Below are 21,005 nucleotides of genomic sequence, written 5' to 3' on the forward strand. Positions count from 1 at the left end.
TTAAAGGCAAAATAGCACTGCTCAAGAAGGAAAAGTCCTTCCTATGTTTCCCATATAATATCTATTGATATCTTTTCTGTTGGCATTAATTCTGAAACCCTAAATGACAGATAAGACTTCATGTCAAGAAAACCTGAAGTAAAAATCACTTAAGTACAGAAAGATTAGTGTCTACCTGGCGATGATTAATTTTTCATTCTCTTTTTAAGCTAACATTCCAAATGATCATGCAAGGGAAGAGAGATTTCAGAACATCTATGGCAAAATTTCTATAGTGATCCCAAGTATAGAAAACAAGATTTTCATTGTGGAGATCTCAGCTCTATTCAACACAAACCTAGCAACCTTCCTAATGAATAAAGGACAAGATCATAAGCCTCAAAGTAAATGACTGCATGTTTTAAATGCTTGACTAAATTGTGAGTTAATCCCCTTAAACTCATATGTAAGTATACTTAATCTGTAGCATTTTTGATCACAGACATCATGAGTATCACCTGTTCCACTGTGCTGTGGCGTGAACTGCCTTTGGGGGTTAAGGTTTATGTACCCGCTTGTTCCTACACTAAAGACCATGTCTTTAAGGCTGTCTTGTTTTTAGTTTCATTGCTGCACTCATTCCCTTACATGTTAAGTGTCTATTCTGTGACAGGCACTAAAAACAAAAGATAGTTACGATTTCCTACCTTCAAGAAGTATACGCTATAAAAAAGAAACAAAAGCAAATCACTGTATAAAAAAGTATCTTTCGGGCTTCCCTGGTGGCGCAGTGGTTGAGAGTCCACCTGCCAATGCAGGGGACACGGGTTCGTGCCCCGGTCTGGGAAGATCCCACATGCCGCGGAGCGGCTGGGCCCGTGAGCCATTGCAGTCTGAGCCTGTGCGTCCGGAGCCTGTGCTCAACGGGAGAGGCCACAACAGTGAGAGGCCCACGTACCGCAAAAAAAAAAAAAAGAAAAAAAAAAAGTATCTTTCTGTGATAATGGTCCATACTGGTGCTTTGGAGAGGTAATTGCTAACAGTGTAGTCAAGAAACTACAAAATGTTCAGTGTAACTGGTCAGTAAGGAAGCAGCCAGAGAGGAAGGCAGAGACAGATCATAAAGTGGCATGCTAATTACATGAATAATCCTGCTATAATAACCTTCTTTAGCCCCTTTATAAATTTTTGTTTCTGGTTTGCTACGAGCCTGGTAAACAGATAAATGACCAGGCCTGTTGCTAACAGTAAAATTACTTCCAAAGACCTTCCTAGGATTGAAAGCAAAATTGACGGCAGTAACTTTAGAATTCATTAGTACTGCTCCACAAAATGTTTTGGACATGAACTAAAACTTTTCTCTGTACTATAAACATGAATGTGCCAATACCCTTTACCACTGTGATGAAATATGAATGACTGAATCAAGGAATATTTACTCACTTCCTCTTATAAGCAAAGAGTTATGTTAGAAAATGAAATAAAACATGGATCCCACGCTCAAGGAGCTTATTCTAGTTTTAAAAAGAAAGATGCAAGCAGCCAACTACAGGATAATGTTTTAAATGCCATAATACAGGCAAAAATCAGAGTAGAGGTAGGAGCCCTGGGTTTATCTGAGGGCAAGAGTAGAAAATATTTCAAAGGAAGAAGTAGTTTCACATTCCTGACTCATTTAATGTAAGGAGTGCTTTTACTACTTTAAAGCAGTTCTCTCCTTTCTCAAAATGGTCTCTGTTCCTTGATGTAGGCTTCATGTTCTTTCTGCAATCTTAAGCTTACACTTTGCACAATAAGTACATTTGAAGAGCGTTTTAACAAGGCCATCTACCTTCAACTATCATAGCTAAAGCAGTCTCACAAACTGCTAGTACAAGAGCTGGCTGGGAAAACAGATTTCAGTAATACGTGTAAAAAACTGGCAAACCCTGGTCCTTGCAGGGGGAAGCGGGGGGGCGGGGGAGTAGGGGGAGAGAAGGGAAGAGAGAATTCTAAGATGGTCGCCAAGATTCCCACCTCTGGTGTATATCTCCTGTATAATCCATCCCTCCCTGGTGTGTGGGTAGGACTGTAAATATGGTGAATTTCATTCCCATGATTAGGTTAAATTATATGACCTAAATTACACAAACCCTTTCACAGAGGTGAAGGGATTTTCAAATATAATTAAGATTCCAAGTCACTGAATTTTAAGTTAATCAAAGGGGAGATTACCTTGGGTAGGCCTGACTTAATGAGAGAAAGCTCTCAAAAGAGAAGTTGAGCCCTTCCTAAAGAGATTCTCCTGCCAACCTTATAGACTAAGCTGCTAGGTTCTGAGAAGTCATATGAAGGGGGCCATGTGGTAGAGACCTGAGGGCACCTAGGAACTGAGAATGGTCACCAGTTGACAGCTAGCAAGAAAATGGGGGAACCTCAGCCCTATAATCACAAGAACCACATTACACCAACAACAGTGAGCTTGGAAGAGGCCATCAAGTCTCTAATAAAACTCACAGCTCCAGCCAAATAAGACCCTGAACAGAAGACTCTACAGCTAACCCATACAAGGACTTCGATCCATGGAAACTGTGAGATAACAGATTTGTGTTTTAAGCTACTAAATCTGTGGTTATTTGTTACACACAATAGAAGACTAACATAACAAACATGTACATAATAGAATAAAAACTGTTGTGCCACACTCAAGGAGTTTCTTCTCCAAAATTCTAGCTGTATTAATTATGAAAGATGACTTTTTATCTAAGCAATACAGCAGTTTTTAAAACCTCAATCTGGTAATAGTAAACTTCATGCCAGGAACCAAGCTGGGCTTTCTGATCTTTACATACTGCAAGTTAGGGTTAACCAACTTGCTTAAAGCGAAACATCTCATAAACACCAGAGCCATAATTTGAAGCCAAGTCTATCTGGCTCTAAGGTTCAGACTCAACCCACTAAACCACCTTCTAACTGAAGAATTTTAAAAGTAACATTCTTCTTTATAATCTATCTAGTTGGATTAGTAAGGAACAACTATTCCACAATGCCTATTTAAAGCTATTTTAAGCATTTAAAAATAAATTTGTTTCCTTGTAACTTGCTTCTGACTTCCACTACTTCCCTAACTCTCCCTCAGTTAAGATTACTGAGATTATACTATATATGAAAATCAATAGTTCTATTTTTCCCTAATCTACCAACTGCTGAGCATTATAAGGACATGGTAACTTCAGCCTTCTCTCAGGATGCACCTATATTTAAAAAGTCCTGCCATGAAAACATTCCTGAGATTGGACTGAATCTGCAACTCCCTACACTTCTCATTTCTAATGTTTATTTACATATAACTACATGACTAATTCACCCAGCATAACTGTTTTCTATTTCACAAGACTAGAATTATAGAAAACAGTTTAACCTTTTAAGCAATAACACATTTCTATTTTAAGGACATCTTCTGTTTAATGTGGCCTTTCCCTGTCTTGGTAACCATAATATAACCAACAATTTAACCTTTCTGTTAAGAGTGTAGTATTATTGTTACCGTGGCAAATTGTTGCAGTTATTGTGTTAAAAATAACATTGGACTTAGGTCTACATATTGTCCCAGAACTTGCTTCCTCCAAAATCACTTCTGATGACAGCTTCCTTCATTTACATTTTTCTCAGATAAGTGAAGTAGAGGATATACAGGTGTATGATCTCTAGGCCAGTATTAAATAATGTACTTTCCACAAAATAAATTGCTCAAAAGGCCAAACAGCCTTCTCCAAAATGGCCACATTACTCTCCAGAAAAAAAATTGTTCACTGTTACAAAAGCTGCATACCATCTGCTCAAAGGCACTCAAATCATAGGCTAACAGACAAAGGGAAAAAAAAAAAACCCAAAAAATGATGAGTTAGGTGCTTGGTCAACGTTGACTCCAACAAGTGCCTTACTCCTCTAGGTCCAAGTCTGGGTACCTACAAAATGAAGAGGTCGAATCCAAATTATCTAAAACTCCAAATATTCTCACTGCTTCCATGATGGCAAATATTAATCTCCTGGAAAGTAATCAAGGAGATTTCATTAACAAATTAACAGTTTGAATAATTGATCTTTCATCTGACAAATTCTGAGATTATATTCCAAAATATGAGAAAAGCCATAAGCACAAATATGTCCATCACATTACAGCAACAATTTAAAAGGGAACTAGAAGTAACCTAAATGTTTAACAAATAAGTATTTCTTAAGTGAGATTATGGTATGTGTGCTTGGCGGACTATTATGCAGTCATTAAACCATTCAAGAACTGGTACTACTTACCGGGGAAGGATCATTACTGTCCAGCAATGGGACACTGTCTTTTTAAAATAAACTATTATTCCCATTCTTGAGTTAAGGCAAACAACAAACTGGGCCCATGTCTTTCTGGGAACAGAGCAGAACCAGGGCTGGTGAAAATAGCCAAAAGGCTCCACCCTCCTTTCTCACCCCACAGTCCAACAAATTAATGGGAAAGGGGGGAAGGGAGGCACGTGCAACTAAGGAAGTCTCTAACTATTACATGTACTGAGCAAGTGAACATAAAGGTTAGGAAAAGTTAAGATTTACACATTCTTTTAATGAATTTTTCTTTCCTTCAGTTCTACAATCCAGATTTGCATGCACAAGGATTATTTTCCCCTGAAGGAAGTATGTCTAAAATCATTTTACTTACGCTGGTAACCTCAAAGTAGATTGCTCTAAACCATCTTTTCAAGATTTATCTCTTAAGAATTACATGGATTTGGAAAATATCTAGACCATGACCAGTCCAAATCAATAAAAAATTTATACATATATACACACACATACACACATTTGAAAAGATGAAGTGTGACTGAGTGCTTTGTAAGTCTTACTGAATAAAAGTCACAATTAATTCAAATACTTATTGCATTTCTACCATGTGCTAGATGCTGTGAAAACAAAAAGAAATATTTCTTGCCCTCAAAGAGATTCAGTCTAGGGAGGGACAAATTCAACAGGAATAAATGAGGACAACAGGGTCCCCTAACATAGAGGGGAGAAGGAAAGCTGTTCAGATCTTTTAAAAACGAACATGAAAAAAAAAAAAGGAACATGAAATGACAGAAAAGCTGGGGAAAAATAAGACTGTACGTGGCCCCTCTTTGTCTACTTGCTCAAATCTCACTCGTTAATTCATTATAGAGTTCAAGCATTTGCTTCATCTACAGATAGACAACGTGATGTTAGGAATCTAACATTTACTGAACAAATTAACTAGACTACAACTATAGAGTTCAAATATGTGTTTACAATCCATACACTGTCGAGAGAAAACATAAAGCAAACTATGATTTAACCAAAGATGAACCGACATGAAAACAGATGCCTGATATATGTGGTTAGCAGGAAAACAACCAGAAAACTAGTGACTAGACCCAGACACTACACAACAATCACAGGACTAATCAAGAACTACCTTACTGGGGCTTCCCTGGTGACGCAGTGGTTAAGAATCCGCCTGCCAATGCAGGGGACACAGGTTCGAGCCCTGGTCCGGGAAGATCCCCCATGCCACGGAGCAACTAAGCCCGTGCGCCACAACTACTGAGCCTGCATTCTAGAGCCCGCAAGCCACAACTATTGAGCCCGCATGCCACAACTACTGAAGCCCGCGCGCCTAGAGCCCGTGCTCTGCAACAAGGGAAGTCACGGTAATGAGTAGCCTGTGTGTGCACCGCAAAGAAGAGTAGCCCCTGCTCGCCACAACTAGAGAAAGCCTGCACGCAGTAACGATGACCCAACACAGCCAAAAATAAATAAAATAAACAGTCTAGCGATGTAACTAAAAGCCTCATCCAAAGCAACTGCAGACACAACAGGTCTACACTCCACATTATGATGCTAACATATTCAATTATGTCTAACTGTGCCATCCTCTGTCCACCCTTGCTCAAAATTCAGGTTGCTCTAGTACAGAAAATTCTCAATAGTTACTCAGATTAATAACTTCTAACTTAAGTTTAGCTATAAAAATTGGATGGGTAGATAAAACTCAACAAGTACCGAAACACACTACCTTCCAGAGTCACAGAAGATATCAGAAGTGGAGGGACCATAGAGAACATTTAAATCCAACTCTCATATTTTACAGATGAGGACTCGAGGAGCACGTGGCTAATTTGTGGCAAAATTTATTCAACTATAGCCTCTCAAGGCTACCAAGTCTTTTAGAAACAAGCCTTACAAAAAATTACAAATATCAACTTAAAATTGAACCCCTATAATGAATAGATTTAAGGTTTAATAAGTTTTCAAGTGAAATATACTATGCCAATACGTTTATGAGCCAGCAAGAGTTGGAGTACATTAAATGATACAATTCCTACTTAAAAATCCAGTTAGTAATTTTCATCTATTTACTGCAAGTATTGAATACATGCCAGCTGCAATGTAACTGATCTGACCTCTATATTTGGTCTTGTATTGTTACTCCTATAGAAACCCAATTTCTTCCAATGGAAGACAGAAACAATTTTACTTTGATCCCAACTGTCCCTAGATCCTCATTAAGTTTTGATTTCTTAAGAACTGAGAGAATGGATTTTTAAAAAAAATTTAGACTAGTTACCAGGGCTGCTACCTACTTAAAGGAATTTTGCGGTAATTGTGTTAACAACAGTACCTGCAATCGAGGCCAAATAGTATCCAAAAAGGCCTGCAATTCTAAGGTAATAAACGACTGTGAATGATTTGCATACTTAAATTTTCGTATATTAAGTGCGCCTCGTAAGAAAAGAGAAAAGGCAATTCAATATTACATTATTCGTTTCTATTTACGGTGCAAGAACTAACATACCCAACTTTTAATGTTAACAGTATACATCATTTTTGCAGCATAAAGAAAAAAACAAGGTCTTACAAGTCCTACACACGTAAACGAAAACTTTACTCTTTGGCCCTCAATACTTTGAAAAACTCTCGGCTCAAAACCAACCTCTTCCATTCTTCAGCCCTGAAAGGAAGAATTCCCAACCCGAGAACAAAACGCAGCCTGTTCAGAAACCCGCGGCGTCACAAGGACGCAGACAGGACCCTTCTGACTGGGTTCTGCGTTGTCCTGAGTGACATCATTTCACCTGCGCCTGAGCAAAAAGGGAGGGAGCAAAAGAGCGAGGCCATCTGCCAGACGCGGCGGGCCGGCGCTCCCGAGGGCTGTGCCCGCACCTCCTCGCCGCTGCCTCGGAAACAAAGAGCGCCGGGCGGCCCGGCCGCGCCCCGCTGAACACCAAGCAACCTCATCTCTAGCGCGGCCCCGCAGGCTCCCAACGGCCCAAGGCTCGGCCCGTCCCGCCCTCGTGCGGGAACCAACGGCTGCGGCAGCCAGTACCTGCAAAGGAAGGCTCCGCCCTGCGGGGCTACTCCCGCGGCTCCTCGCTGGGCCACCGCCTCCTATTGTGACCGCTCGTCCAGCCAGCGGCCAGCTCGCCAGATCCTCTGTTCCCGGGCCTTCTCAACCCTGGAACCCGGGCTCCGACCGACGCGCTATCACGGCGCTTCCTTCCTCCCGGCACCATCACACGGGCCGCGCCAAGAAACGACGGCTGCACGCCCAGAGCTGACAAAAGTCGGCTAACGCCTCGGGGTCTCCATCCTCTCGACCCCCGCGCCCTAACCGCCCCGGCCGCCGCACGACCCCGCACCGCTGCACGAGGGGGCCCCGCCCCGCTGCACCCCTCCCCGGTGCTCGCTGACCGGGCGCGCCGGCGCAGTACCCTGCGCTGCGCGCGCAAGCGACAACCCCACCGCTAGGCCGCAAGATGCGCGAGCACGCGGCCCTCCCACTTCTCGGGTCTGGGTCGCTCCCACCCCACCCCGCCCCCTCTCCTGAACAAACCTCGCGATCCCAGGGCGCGAGACCGCCAGTCGCTCCGCCCCTTTCCCCCTCGGCTTATCTCCGCGCGCGGAGCCCCCTTTGTTTCCACCCGCGGGGGGAAGGGGGCGGGGCGGGCTGCAATCGTCCAGGCGCGCGACTCGGACTAGTTCCGGCAACAGAGCCGTCGCGCCGCACCCCTGCGCAGCCCCGCCCCGCCCCGCCCCCCGTGCCTGGCGCCCGGAAAGGCTGCCGCTATGCCGGGCTGCGGGCGGGCCGAGCCTAGGCGTTCTATATATTTCTCCCCAAGTGCTGCTGCAAGTCCGTGCGTACCGCCTCCAAAACTCAGCCATCAAACAGTAATTAACCTCACTCAAATTCCCAATATAGTATGTATTCATGTGGCCCAAATGTTAGGAATTTTTATTGACGTAGAGAGAGGTGATTTGGCCAAGGTGTCTTTGGCCAAGGTGTCTCAATGGAGAGTCAGGTTCAAACCCAACTTGTCCTACTGTAAGGCTCAATTAAACAGTTATTCATATTGTGCTGAGGACAGGAAATGAGATAGGTACGAAGACCGAAGCTGGCATGGTGCCTGTCCTAATCACGTTCGAGATCTAAAAGAGGAAGTAAGATCTTCCATAAAAGCGCAATAAATACAAGGACAAAATAGTTTAAATGGTATCGGAGGAAAAGAGGGCAGTCAAGGGGACAGTATCGAAGAAGTGGGTTTTAAGCAGATAGGAATTATGTCTTCAAGGATGATGATCATATTTCAGTCCAATCATCAAAAGCCCAGGTTCTGGTTCTTTTGGCATTACTTAAACCAGTCTCCTTCCTGCTGTGGGCCTCAGCTGCCTCCTGTAGAAAATTAGGGAACCACACTAAAATGATGTTCCAGGACCCTCTGAACCTCTATGCATTGATATGAATAACACGAAAGGGTAATTATTTGTGAACATCTGTCTCCCATATCACACTGGGCGACCTGTTTTGACTCTGTAACCCTAAGGTCTAAACCTACAGCCTGAAATACAACAGCAGGTGCTTAGCAACTGCTGAATTCAAAGTTCCAGCAATAACATCACAGGTTTTTACAACTCCTGGACAAAGAGAGGCTAGAATGAGATAACTGGCCCCCATGAACAAGTCCCCTCCCCCAGCCCCACACCACCATATGTAGCCCAGTTATCTAGCTGACTGTTCTCCCAAAGCCCTCTCTGCTAGTCTTCCAAAGCAGCCAATTTGGAGATGATTACATTCAAACTTTTAAGGTTCCCCCCCCCCTCATTTCACAGTACAGAGTCATAAATCCCAACCACACCTTTAGGTGCATCCAATGTAATCCACTTCTAACATCTGGATCCCCCATAATACCCCCTTTACTGCTGTGGATTCACCTAGCATTACAGATCTTCCAACAGAATCTCAGCTATACAAGCTTCCTTACATAATACAGACCACCCTGAAACAGCTTTTCTTGTTTACTTGGGCATGGGCTATGTAATGAGAGGGGGAAATAGAGACAAAAATTGGGAACAGGGAGGGAAATTACCATTTGGAAGCTGTCCAATCCTAAGAGTCAGGTTCCTCAAGTGCTGAATTTCAGCAGCAAATATCTATTACAGTCCTCCAGGGTTCCTAACCCTTAAGCTTATGTGAATTCCCCCTGGGCTTCAGCCAATCCTTTGTCAGGCACTCTTTGAGAACCCTTCTCAAATGGCTGAGATCTTAGTTAACCGGGATCTGAAGGCTTCACCTAAGAAGTCTGTCTACATGTAAACAATGCTCCCCACACCTCAAGGTTGAATCGTTGGAAATTCGTACTGCAATTTCTTTTCTAGTTGATTTTCTTAACCAGAAAATCTGGTACCCTGCTAATAAACACCTGATGAGTGGGTTACGTTTTAAGGTGGGCCACTGACCACCTAATGTGGCAGGAAGTAAATTATGCCAGAGCAGTGGCTCAACCCCAGTCCACCTAAAATTTTACTTGGTGTCGGTCCAAAAAGGTGGGAAGCCTTGTTGGAGAGGTGTCCAATGGATCTTTTTGCAATGATGGAAATGTTCAACATCTGCAGCATCCAAAAGGTAGCCATTAGCTACATACATATGGCTACTGAGTGAGCACCTGAAATGGGGCTAGTGCAACTAATGCATTAACCAGGATTGTTTAAACAGTCACATGTGGCTAGGGGACAGTACAGCACTTGTGCGAAAAGTAGTTGCTTGTAGCAAGAACTTTTGAGAATTCTGACTCCAAGACTGCCCTTTAAAATTCGTTTTCATGACAGAAATGAAAACTGTGAATGCCTACTAAAAACTTCTCCCTGGGGTACCTAAGTCATTTAAGTCCCCTCAACTTCTAAAATAAAAATATACCAGTATGTTGCTTACCAAAGAGGAAAATATTGCAGTTCCTTCCAATGTATCTGGTCACTGGGATTGTCTACCCTGGTGCCCTACCAGTCTAACACATGGGAATGACAGCTAAGATTTTTTTATTGGGCAGCATGGGATCCAGAGATAAATTAGGTGGTATTGATATCTTTACAATATTGAATCTTCAATCTGTAAACAGGTAAGATGAACCCTTCTATTTACCAGAGTTGTTGATTTTTTCAATAATGCTTCACAGTTTTCTGTAGAGGTCTTGCACATTTGTTCTAGGGTCTATTCTAGGTTTTATATATAATTATTAATTCTAATAGTTTTGTTAATTTTTTTTCAGTTTTCTACATATACAGTCCTGTTGGCAGAGAATGACTGTTCAATTTCTTTCTTTCCCACGTGGTTTCCTCTTGTCTGCACTTGCTAGGACCTCCAGTTCAATGCTAAATAGATACAAGTGAGAGCATGCATCTTCATCTTATTCCAAAACTGGAAAGCTGGGCTTCCCTGGTGGCGCAGTGGTTGAGAGTCCACCTGCCGACGCAGGGGACACAGGTTCGTGCCCCGGTCCGGGAAGATCCCACATGCTGCGGAATGGCTGGGCCCGTGAGCCATGGCCGCTGAGCCTGCGCGTCCGGAGCCCGCAACGGGAAAGGCCACAATAGTGAGAGGCCTGCATACAGCAAAAACAAACAAACAAAAAAAACTGGAACGCTTCCAACATTTCACCATTAAGTATGATGTTGGCCGTAGGTTTTTTGTAGATTCCTTTAGCAAATCAAGGGAGTTCTTTCTTATTTCAAATTTGTTAAAAGTTTATCATAAAATGGATATTTAATTTCATCAAAATTTTCTGTATATGAGATAATCATGGATTTTCTGTTACTGGGTGAATTACCTCGATTGTTTTTTGGAGGTTAAACCAATTTTACATTCCTAATAAAATCATGTCATACTGCACTACTCTTTTTATATATTGTTGGATTTGGTTTGCTAATATTTTGCTTAGAATTTTTACATCTGTGTTCTTAAGTGAGATTAGCTGTTATTTTCCATTTTTTGTAATGTCCTTATCAAGTTTTGTTACAGATATTATGCTAGCCTCAGAAAATGAATCACAGAGTATTCTCTCTTTTTCTATTCTCTACAAGAGTTTCTATAAGATTGGTGTTATGCCTCCTTTAAATGTTTGGTAGAATTTGCTGGTTAGCTATCTGAACTTGGAATTAGATTTCTTTAGTAGTTATGGATTTCTTGTCAGATTTTGTCTTTTCCTTATTTCTTTTCTTTTTTTTTTTTTTTTTTGGCCACACCGAGCAGCATGCGAGATCTTAGTTCCCCAACAAGGGATCGAACCCATGCCCCCTGCATTGGAAGCATGGAGTCTTAACCAATTAGACTACCAGGGAAGTCCCTTTTCCTTATTTCTAACAAAAGAAAAACAATTATAATCTTAGGACATATATAAGGAAGAGCTCATTCTGAAACTCACAGGCAACAAGAGAAAAAAATAGATAAATTGGATTACTTCAAAATGAAAAGGCAACCTACGGAATAGAAAATATTTCCAAATCATGTCTGATAAGAGGTTAATATCCAGAATATATAAAGAACTACAACCAAACAAAATCCAAAACCTGATTATAAAATGGGCAAAGCACTGAAACAGACACTTCTCCAAAGACGTACAAATGTCCAGTTAAGCACATGAAAATATGTTCAACATCACTAGTCAGGAGGGAAATGCAAATCAAAACCACAATGATACTACCTCACACTCATTAGGATGGCTACTATTAAACAAAACAAAAACAGAAAACAACAAGTGGTGACAAGGATGTGGAAAAACTGGAATCCTTGTGCACTCCTGATGGGAATGTAAAATGGTGCAGTCACTTTGGAAAACAAAATAGTGGTTCCTCAAAACATTAAAAATAGAAAAGAAAGAAAGAAAGAAATGATCTAACAATTCCACTTCTAGGCATATACCCAAAAGAGTTGAAAGCAGGGTCTAAAAGAGATATTTGTGCACCTATGTTCCAGCAGCATTATTCACAATAGCCAAAACGTGGAAGCAACCCAAGTGGCCATCCATGGATGAATAAACAAAATGTATTATACACATACAATGGAATATTATTCAGGCTTTAAAGGGAAGGAAGTTCTGAGGCATGCTACAACATGGATGAACTTTGACAACATTATGCTAAGTCAGTCACAAAAAGACAACTATTATATGACTTCACTTGTATGAGGTACATAGAGCGCTCAAATTCAGAGACAGAAAGTAAAGGGCGACTGCCAAGGGTTGGGGGGAGAAGAGAGTGAATTATTGTTTAACAGATATAGTTTCCATTTTGCAACACAAAAGAGTTCTACAGATTGGTTGTACGATGTGAATGTACTTATTAACACTACTGAACTGTACACCTAAAAATGGTTAAGATGGTAAATTTTATATTGCAGATTTTACCACAATTTAAAAAAATTCTTATCACAATAGGAAAAGGGATATTTAAAAAAATATAACATCACTCCTTTGCTTAAAACCTTCCAAAAGGCTTCCATAATACGCAGAATTGAAACTTCTTTCCCTGGCTTACCAAGATCCACTTGATCTAGTCTGTGCCTACCCCTTCAACCTCATCTCATACCACCACTTCCACCCTCATCCACCTTGCTTGTGCACAACAGCTTTCCTTCTGTTTGTTTCAATTTCTAGCCTTATGGCCTTTGCACTAGATGTTTCCTCTCCCTAGCATGTTCTCCTATGGTCCAGATTGTCTCGATTTGTTCTTTTCCATCTGTCAGATCTTAGCTTAAGTGTCATCTTCTTAAAGGCCTTCCCTAACACCTAATCTAGAGTAGCCAACTGCCCAATTACTTGCACAGTACTTAAGAGTATCTGATTATTTACTGGTTTACATATACAGTTCATTTTCTGTCCCATCCACAAAAAATAAGCACCCAAAGAACAAGGACCTTCTTTGTCAGTCTTTTCACCATGGTACTCTGGTGACTCAGTTATCCCTGGCACATAGTAGACACTTATAAATATTTGCTGAATGAATAAATGCACAATTTTTAAAAAATGACCTAAAGCTCCACAATTGAAGACAAGTTAAATAAATTACCATGTACCCTTATGGTGGAACATTATGTAGACATTTTAACTGATGTTTAATGTATATATAATGTGCAGATTATATTTTTCAATATGGCCATTGATACGTTCTCCCATCCTTCATTCTCTTCTTATTATGTAGACATTCCTCCCCAGTGGTAGGATTGATGCTCCCTCCTCTTGAATTTGGTAAGGCCTGTAACTATGGTGGAAGTGAAGCTTTGTGACTTCTGAAGTTGGGTCATAAAAGGCCATACAGCACCTGTGTGGTCCTCTTGGGACAGTCACTCTTAGAATCAAAGCTGCCATACTGTGAGGAAGCCCATGCTACATATAGGTGCTCAGGCTGAGGGCCCCAGTTGAAGTCCCAGCTAACAACCAGCATCAACCATCAGACATGTGAGTGAAGACATCGAGATGACTCCAACCTTAGCCACCATCTGACTGCAACTGCATGAGAAATTCCAAGCAAGAGCCCACCTAGCTGAGCACAGGAAAACCCAGAACCATGAAAGATACCAAAAGATATGCTTTGCACCACTGAGTTTTAGGATAATTAATTACACAGCCATAAATAATCAGTGCTTTAGTTTTGTTTTAACCATGCAGAGAATGCAAAGAAAAATTTGAAGGAAAAAAATGCATGTTAAGAGTGTTATCTATTGAAAGATGGTATGTTTACTTATGACATATTCTATTTCCCCACATTTCCCTAATGGAACACATGTAACGATATAATACGAGGCATATGGACTTCCCCGGTGGTCCAGTGGTTAAGAATCCACCTGCCAATGCAGGGGACAGAGGTTCGAGCCCTGCTCCAGGAAGATCCCACATGCCGCAGAGCAACTAAGCCTGTGTGCCACAACTACTGAGCCTGCGCTCTAGAACCCGCGAGCCACAACTACTGCAGCCCTCATGCCTAGAGCCTGTGCTCCACAACAAAGAGAAGCCACCTCAATGAGAAGCACGACGAAGAGTAGCCCCCGCTCACCGCAACTAGAGAAAGCCCGCGTGCGGCAACGAAGACCCAACGCAGCAAGCAAGCAAGAAATAAATAAATAAAATAATAATACGAGGCATAGGGAGATTTTTAAGCACAAGGGGCAAGAACAATAAAAGGACTTTTAACTGACATTTTTTAACTGACCAGAGAAGATTTAGGAATGGCCAATAAACATATAAAAAGATACTCAGCATAGTTAGTCACTAGAGAAATGCAAATTAAAACCACAATAAGATGCCACTTCACACTCACTACAGTGGCTATAATTTAAAAGACAACCAGAGGCTTCCCTGGTGGCGCAGTGGTTAAGAATCCACTGGCTAATGCAGGGGACACGGGTTCAAGCCCTGGTCTGGGAAGATCCCACATGCCACAGAGCAACTAAGCCTGTGCGCCACAACTACTGAGCCTGCACTCTAGAGCCCGCGAGCCACAACTACTGAGCCCGTGTGCCACAACTACTGAAGCCCGCGTGCCTAGAGCCCGTGCTCCGCAACAAGAGAAGCCACCGCAATGAGAAGCCCGTGCACCGCAACGAAGAGTAGCCCCTGCTCGTTGCAACTGGAGAAAGCCACACACAGCAACGAAGAACCAAAGTAGCTATCAATCAATCAATCAATTTATAAAAGACAACCAGGAAAAAAGTATTGGCAAGTATGTGAAGAAACTGGAACCCTCAATTGGAATGCAAAATGGTGCAGCCACTTTGGAAAAGTTTGGCAGATCCTCAAATTGTTAAAATCATGTGAAAACAAAAACACACTCACAGGCAAATGTTCACAGCAGTGTTATTCACAATAACCAGAGCATGGAAACAAATATCCACTAACTGGGGAACTGATAAACAAAATGTGCTAGATCCACACAATGGAATATTATTCACCCATAAAAAGGAATGAAGTACTGATTTATGCTACAACATAGACAAACCCATGAAATCATCATGCTAAGTGAGAGAAGCCAGACACAAAAGGCCACATATTGTGTGATTCCATTTATACGAAATGTGCAGAACAGGCAAATCCATAGAGACAGAAAGATTAGTGGTTGCCAGGAGCTGGCGGGAAGGAATAATGGGGAGTGATTGTTAATGGGTATAGGTTTTTTGCGGGGTGGTGGTAAGTGTTCTAAAATTAGATAGTAGAGATAGATGAACAACTCTTTGAATATACTAAAAACCACTGTTTGAAAAGATGAAAAATATTTTACACAAATATAACTTTAAAAAATCTGGTTAATACTAAAATTCCAATTGCTGTTACTTCTGGGGAGAGGGATTGAAGGTAGTGCTGCATATCTTTTTACAATCAACATGTAATTTTTTAAAAAACTAAAAACTTAAAAAATTAAGATAAAAGGAAGTATACAGTCATGGAAGAAAAACCAGTATAGCACATTTCCCATCTTTCTGAAAGCAGTCTGTGTGCGAATACCTGTACACAACTCAGATTGGTACCGTCTTCCATGACAAAGGGACTGAAGGCTAGCAAAAGGAAGTTTTGTCCAGAAAAGACTTCTGCTCTGAGGAGCCATTCACATGCAGTTTAGAAAGAACTCTCCATTTCCCTCTCTCAAATGGCCAGACTTCCCAGAAGTATTACCAGGCCACTATGAAAGAGTGTACCATTGAGGCTACAAATTAATTCATCTCACCTGAAGGAATAGTCTCCTTTTATCATATTGTTCAATGTTTTATCTCATTCTCAGGACAGACCTATTCCCCCATGTCAAGCTTGTTCTCACTGTGAAGATGACTACTTAATAATCCCAAGGTGACATTAGCTGATTTAGGTTAACTTCAGTATCTAAGTGAAACATAAATATGCTATCACAATCACATTTTTGTGTTATTCTTTATACTTTTAAACTGCTTCTACATAACCATCACATTTGATCAGTGCAATACAGCAACACACAATGTGAGGTTTCTTATAAAGAAGCACAGATTTCTGAGTATGAATCAGGGCAGGGGTGTCAGGTTAGAGAAGCCTGGAGTAACAAATAGTCATGAATCACAATGGAGGCCAAAAGGAGCTGGGCAAGAAAAAACTGACAGGCAAAGATTACCTGCCAAGTGACTTGGTTCACTGTGATTCTCCAGGGCCTTCTCCACTTGAAGATATTTTCCCCTGAGCATGTCAGAGTTGAGTGGGTAAAGCTACATTAGGAACAGATTTCTTCAGATGGTCAAGTACAGACTCTGGAATTAGGTAGCTTGTGTTTGAATCACAGTTTTACTACTTACTAACTGGGTAACCTTGGGGAAACTACTTAATCTATGTCTCACATTCCTCACCTACAAATGGGGATAAAACAACCCCTATTTCAAAGGGTGTTTAGAAGGTAATCTTCTCCCAATACTCCTATATCCCTTACCTGATTTATTATTCTTCATAACACAAATGAACTAACAGTATCTTTATTTATGTCTTGCCATCTCCCTAACCCACTTACAGAGAGCAAGTTCCATAAGAGTAAAGATTCCTGTCTGTTTTGTTCAATACACTGTCCCCAATGCCTAGAACAATGCTTAGTTCATAATAGGTACTCAAATATTGATATATAATAAGTGTTTGCTACCTGGAAATTATAGGGTATGACATTGTGAATGAATATAAAAATATTGCTGGAGGGCTTTGTGTCAATTGCTATGCCCAATATAAACTGAACATGAGAGTATGTAACTCACAGTAGTTAACAGTAAACCTCAGAGCTGGAAACAGCTCCTTCCCACACTGTAGTGACAAGCCGATGTACAGCAGCAGAGAAACTTAAGTTGGAAAACAAGCCAAACCATGGAATTTGGGGGCTTGCCACCACTTCCAAGGTTGTAGAATGGAGGTCCGACAAATGGACTGGCCCTTTTTCTCCTTTGTTCCACCCACATCACACATGGATTAGTTAAAATTCAGACAATGTTTAAGAAAAATCAACTTTTGTTCCCAAATCTGAGAAATGGACCATGCCTGAAAGCTAAGTGAGGATAATAAGCAAAGCATCAATATGTGTTTTGACAATGTTTTCAGAATAGCTAGACAATTACTTTACATGGCTTGTATCAGGGACAGAAGATGTGATCTAGCTGCAGCACTCCATGGTGACTCCTGAACAAGTCTCTTCTCCCACTGGGGTCACAGCTTGCAAGTTTATTTTAAAAAGAGGGTTGAATTAGCTGTGCTCTATAATCCCTTCAATTCTCAGAGAGAGAGAGAGAGAGAGAGAGAGAGAGAGAGAGAGACAGACAGAGGGAAAGAGAGAGAGAGAGAGAGAGAGAGAACACACATACCTATCCAAGTGGCATATATCAGATATCAGGCAGCAGGTTTTGTTGCTGCTTTTGCAAAACCAATACCCATTTATTATAGAAAGAAAGAAGTCAGAAGCTGCTACAAACACAGAGATCTGATTCTTGTCCTATCCACCACTCTCCTCCCCAGAATGATGTCTAATGATCCTATTCAAAACTGCAATCTGTAACATCCAACTCATGGTGGTCCTCATCCCACTTATTCTGCTGTACATTTCTTTAATCCATTGTGCTTATTGTAGCATACTATATTACTTATGTGTTATGTTTATTTTTTTGTCTGCCTCCCCCAGTTAGACTGCACTCATGAAAAAACAGCAATCTTTGTTTTGTATCCTGATATATTCCCTAAGTGCCAAGAAACATAGCTGCCTATCAACAAATATTATTTGCTGACTGAATCAGTTGAATCAATTATAAATATAGTCAAGAGACCCTAATCCATTCTCTCCATTTCCCTCTGGTAAACCATCATAAATATATGCATGGTAGGCAGGAGAGGAGAGCAGTCTCTGACAGTTCTTTGATCTGCTGATCAAGTGACAAAAATCCCTAAAATTTCTCTGCCCTCCCCCCATGTATTTCAGGAAAGATCCCATCCTAAAAGCACAAGATGAGTCATACAAAGATTCAGAAATTAGGAGGAAAAACATTTTAAAGTAGATAAAAAGTATCTGGCAGAAATGGACAGAAATCTCATCTCTTGACTCTAAACCTGGAGACAGAACAGAGAATAGTCTGGCTTCTCCACTGTAAATGAACAATGGATAGAGGCATATTATACCTAGCTGCGGAAAGAAATTTTAACCCCCAAACATCTTTACAATGATGTAACACAATTCTTTGTAATATTACTGACCAAAAGTGATTTTGCCTTTTCTATCAGTCTTATTTTCAAATGCTCGTCTAAAATCTGTGGTATACTGAATTTTAGGGAGCTAACTATATAGTCTAGAAGTCTTTTTCAGTGGCTTGCTTCTAAAAGAAGTTAAAAGTTAAACCCATGCCTCTGGATTATTATCATAATAAGAGAGAATCTGGAATACTAAAATCATACCACTCTCTCTGTAAACAGACTGAAATCTGACTGAGCAAAGCTCACAAAGACAGAGAGAGCAACACACAGAACAAAAAGGCCATTTGGAAAATCCCAATGATCAACCAACATCTTGATCAAGCTCCAACAGGATGAGGGAGGAGGATCTTGATTACAACAGCGCAGAAAAACAGCACTTGGATTGGTCTGCCTGGGGAAACTACCAGGGGACTGATACATTCCTGCATACAAGACACAGGAAATGGGAGGGAGACCACTGGAAACTGATGATGGAAAAGACTAAATTTAAGCCCATCCAATATCAGCAGCCAGCCGTTCCAAACACCAAGCCCACATTAGTATCTACTTCAAGGGCTGGGCCATCAAGGGTGCTGATGAGTACTGGAAAGCCCCCAAAGACCAGTTTCTTTAGAGATAAAAAGAACAGAAGCAAAATACCAAAAGTCTGGACCTGATTTAAAAAATAAAAAAGGCCCAAAGCAGGATTCTTTTGCATGAATCAGACAGGTTCCACCGTCATTCCTCAACATTTAAATTGGGCTTTGGAAACAGCCAAAAAAAAGTAAGCATGAGAATAAGCCGTAATACAATCAGCCACAAAACAAACCAAATCGGAATGTCTGAGGTATTTCAAATTGAAAACAGACACAAATTGATGAAATAGTTATCAGCTTTGGGAGCACCTGTTCATATATTAAGATAATCCATCCAGGCTGTGCAGGAAAAGAAGCAGCACAGTGACAGAGACAGGAATGGGGGTAAGGAAATGCGTTATCAGGAGTCCAGCCCACCTCCTGGGAATTATCTGCAAGTTTTCTGGAGCAGTCTTAGTGAGCTGGCACACAAACCAGCAAGGCTCTCTGCATCTCAACATTGTGCCCCCCAAGTCACACTCTTCTGCCCCTACGACCAGTTATGCAAGTGAATCCAGTGATGTAAGGGCAGCATGCATTTTCACCATTGTAGACATCAACACGGACCTCACCTTGTCACTGTCATCATGACAAATGTGGTCGTGATGGATGGACTGGCACTGAAAAGAAGCACCAACACTACCTACAAGAGAAAGGGAGGAAAAGTTAAGATGCAATAATTCCTTATATTTAAACGGCTTTACCAGTTAAAAGTGCCTTTATATCCATCATCCCATCTAATCCTCAACAATACTCGGAAATAGGCAGGATAGGGATTGTTATTCATGCAGTTTGAGCAAAACAAAACACAGAGAGGCTGACTTGCACAACGGAGCAGTCAGTGAAGTTGCAGGTCTGAAACCAGAACCCCATTATTCAAACCCCTAATTCACCACTTTCTACTACACTAAGTGGTTAGTTTTCAGAGTAAGGCCACCTAAGAAAGCACAACAGCCTTCAATAAGGCAAACTTCTATTTAGAAAAAAGTATACTGCTTTTCAGACTACACATAGTTTCTTTGAGGAAAAAATTGACCCTATAAATTTTCAGCATACAAATAACACAATCTAATACACAATCGTAAGATTATAAATAGGTTTTTATTACTTTAAAAAATACATTTTTAATATACACAACCATTTGTTAATTTGAAGAACTATCTCCTAATAACTGCTCTATGACAAAAGTGACATTTCTAACCAATAGGAAAACAAATGACATTTAAAAAATAATCTTGGAGTAAGAAAAACCTTCTGAAAGATGATACTAAAAGAAGAAGGTGTAAATGAAAAATCAGCATGCATGACTGTGGACCAAAGATGAGCAAAACCCGTTCTCCCAATGTATGAGAATTCAACCTTGGGTTAATCCCTGTTAACCTGATTAAACAGCATACCACCTATGTTACCTGGCAACATTTCTTAAGATAGAAATTACCAAATTAGTAAATTGCATCTGGACTGGAAGTACAATAGCCACTTAGTAGGAAGCCACGTTCTTGAACTTCTCTGAGTATGGTGACATGTTACCTAATTAGGCATGTCCTGGCGAAAGATCCTGGAAACTATGCCCATGGAGTTCTCTGCACCACACAATGTGGATTTCATCTCTTTGAATCTAAGCTGTGAGAAGAGCACTTCAGACCTAAGCTGTGAGAAGATCACTTCAGAAAGAATCAACTGCTGCAAGGACTCCCACTGTCTTACTGATAAGTTATAGCTTCTGTCCTATATTCTTCTGAATAAATGTTGCCAAGTGAGACCTATGGTGGTTTTACCAGTCTGAATGTGCAAATGTTTAGTTGAACCTAAGAAAACATCCCCCTGTCACTCCTGTGGACATTACACTGACAAATAAAATTATAAAATTTACAATGCC

At 41.0% G+C, this 21,005-nt stretch overlaps 1 protein-coding gene across 7 annotated transcripts in view; it reads right to left on the reverse strand.

The window, feature by feature from the left end:
- Positions 1–21,005, reverse strand: part of RNF38 (ring finger protein 38) — a 123,745-nt gene that overhangs the window by 51,784 nt on the left and 50,956 nt on the right. For all 7 annotated transcript variants that reach the window (XR_012332586.1, XM_073806291.1, XM_073806290.1 and 4 more), the window contains exon 2: positions 19,699–19,769. Coding sequence is in view for 6 of the 7 variants with exons in the window: in XM_073806291.1 (XP_073662392.1) it covers positions 19,699–19,769 (71 nt within the window). In the remaining variant the exon portion in view is untranslated. The remainder of the gene's footprint in view (positions 1–19,698; positions 19,770–21,005) is intronic.

The sequence above is a fragment of the Tursiops truncatus genome, chromosome 6 (assembly GCF_011762595.2).
Source record: "Tursiops truncatus isolate mTurTru1 chromosome 6, mTurTru1.mat.Y, whole genome shotgun sequence".
Lineage (NCBI taxonomy): Eukaryota > Metazoa > Chordata > Mammalia > Artiodactyla > Delphinidae > Tursiops > Tursiops truncatus.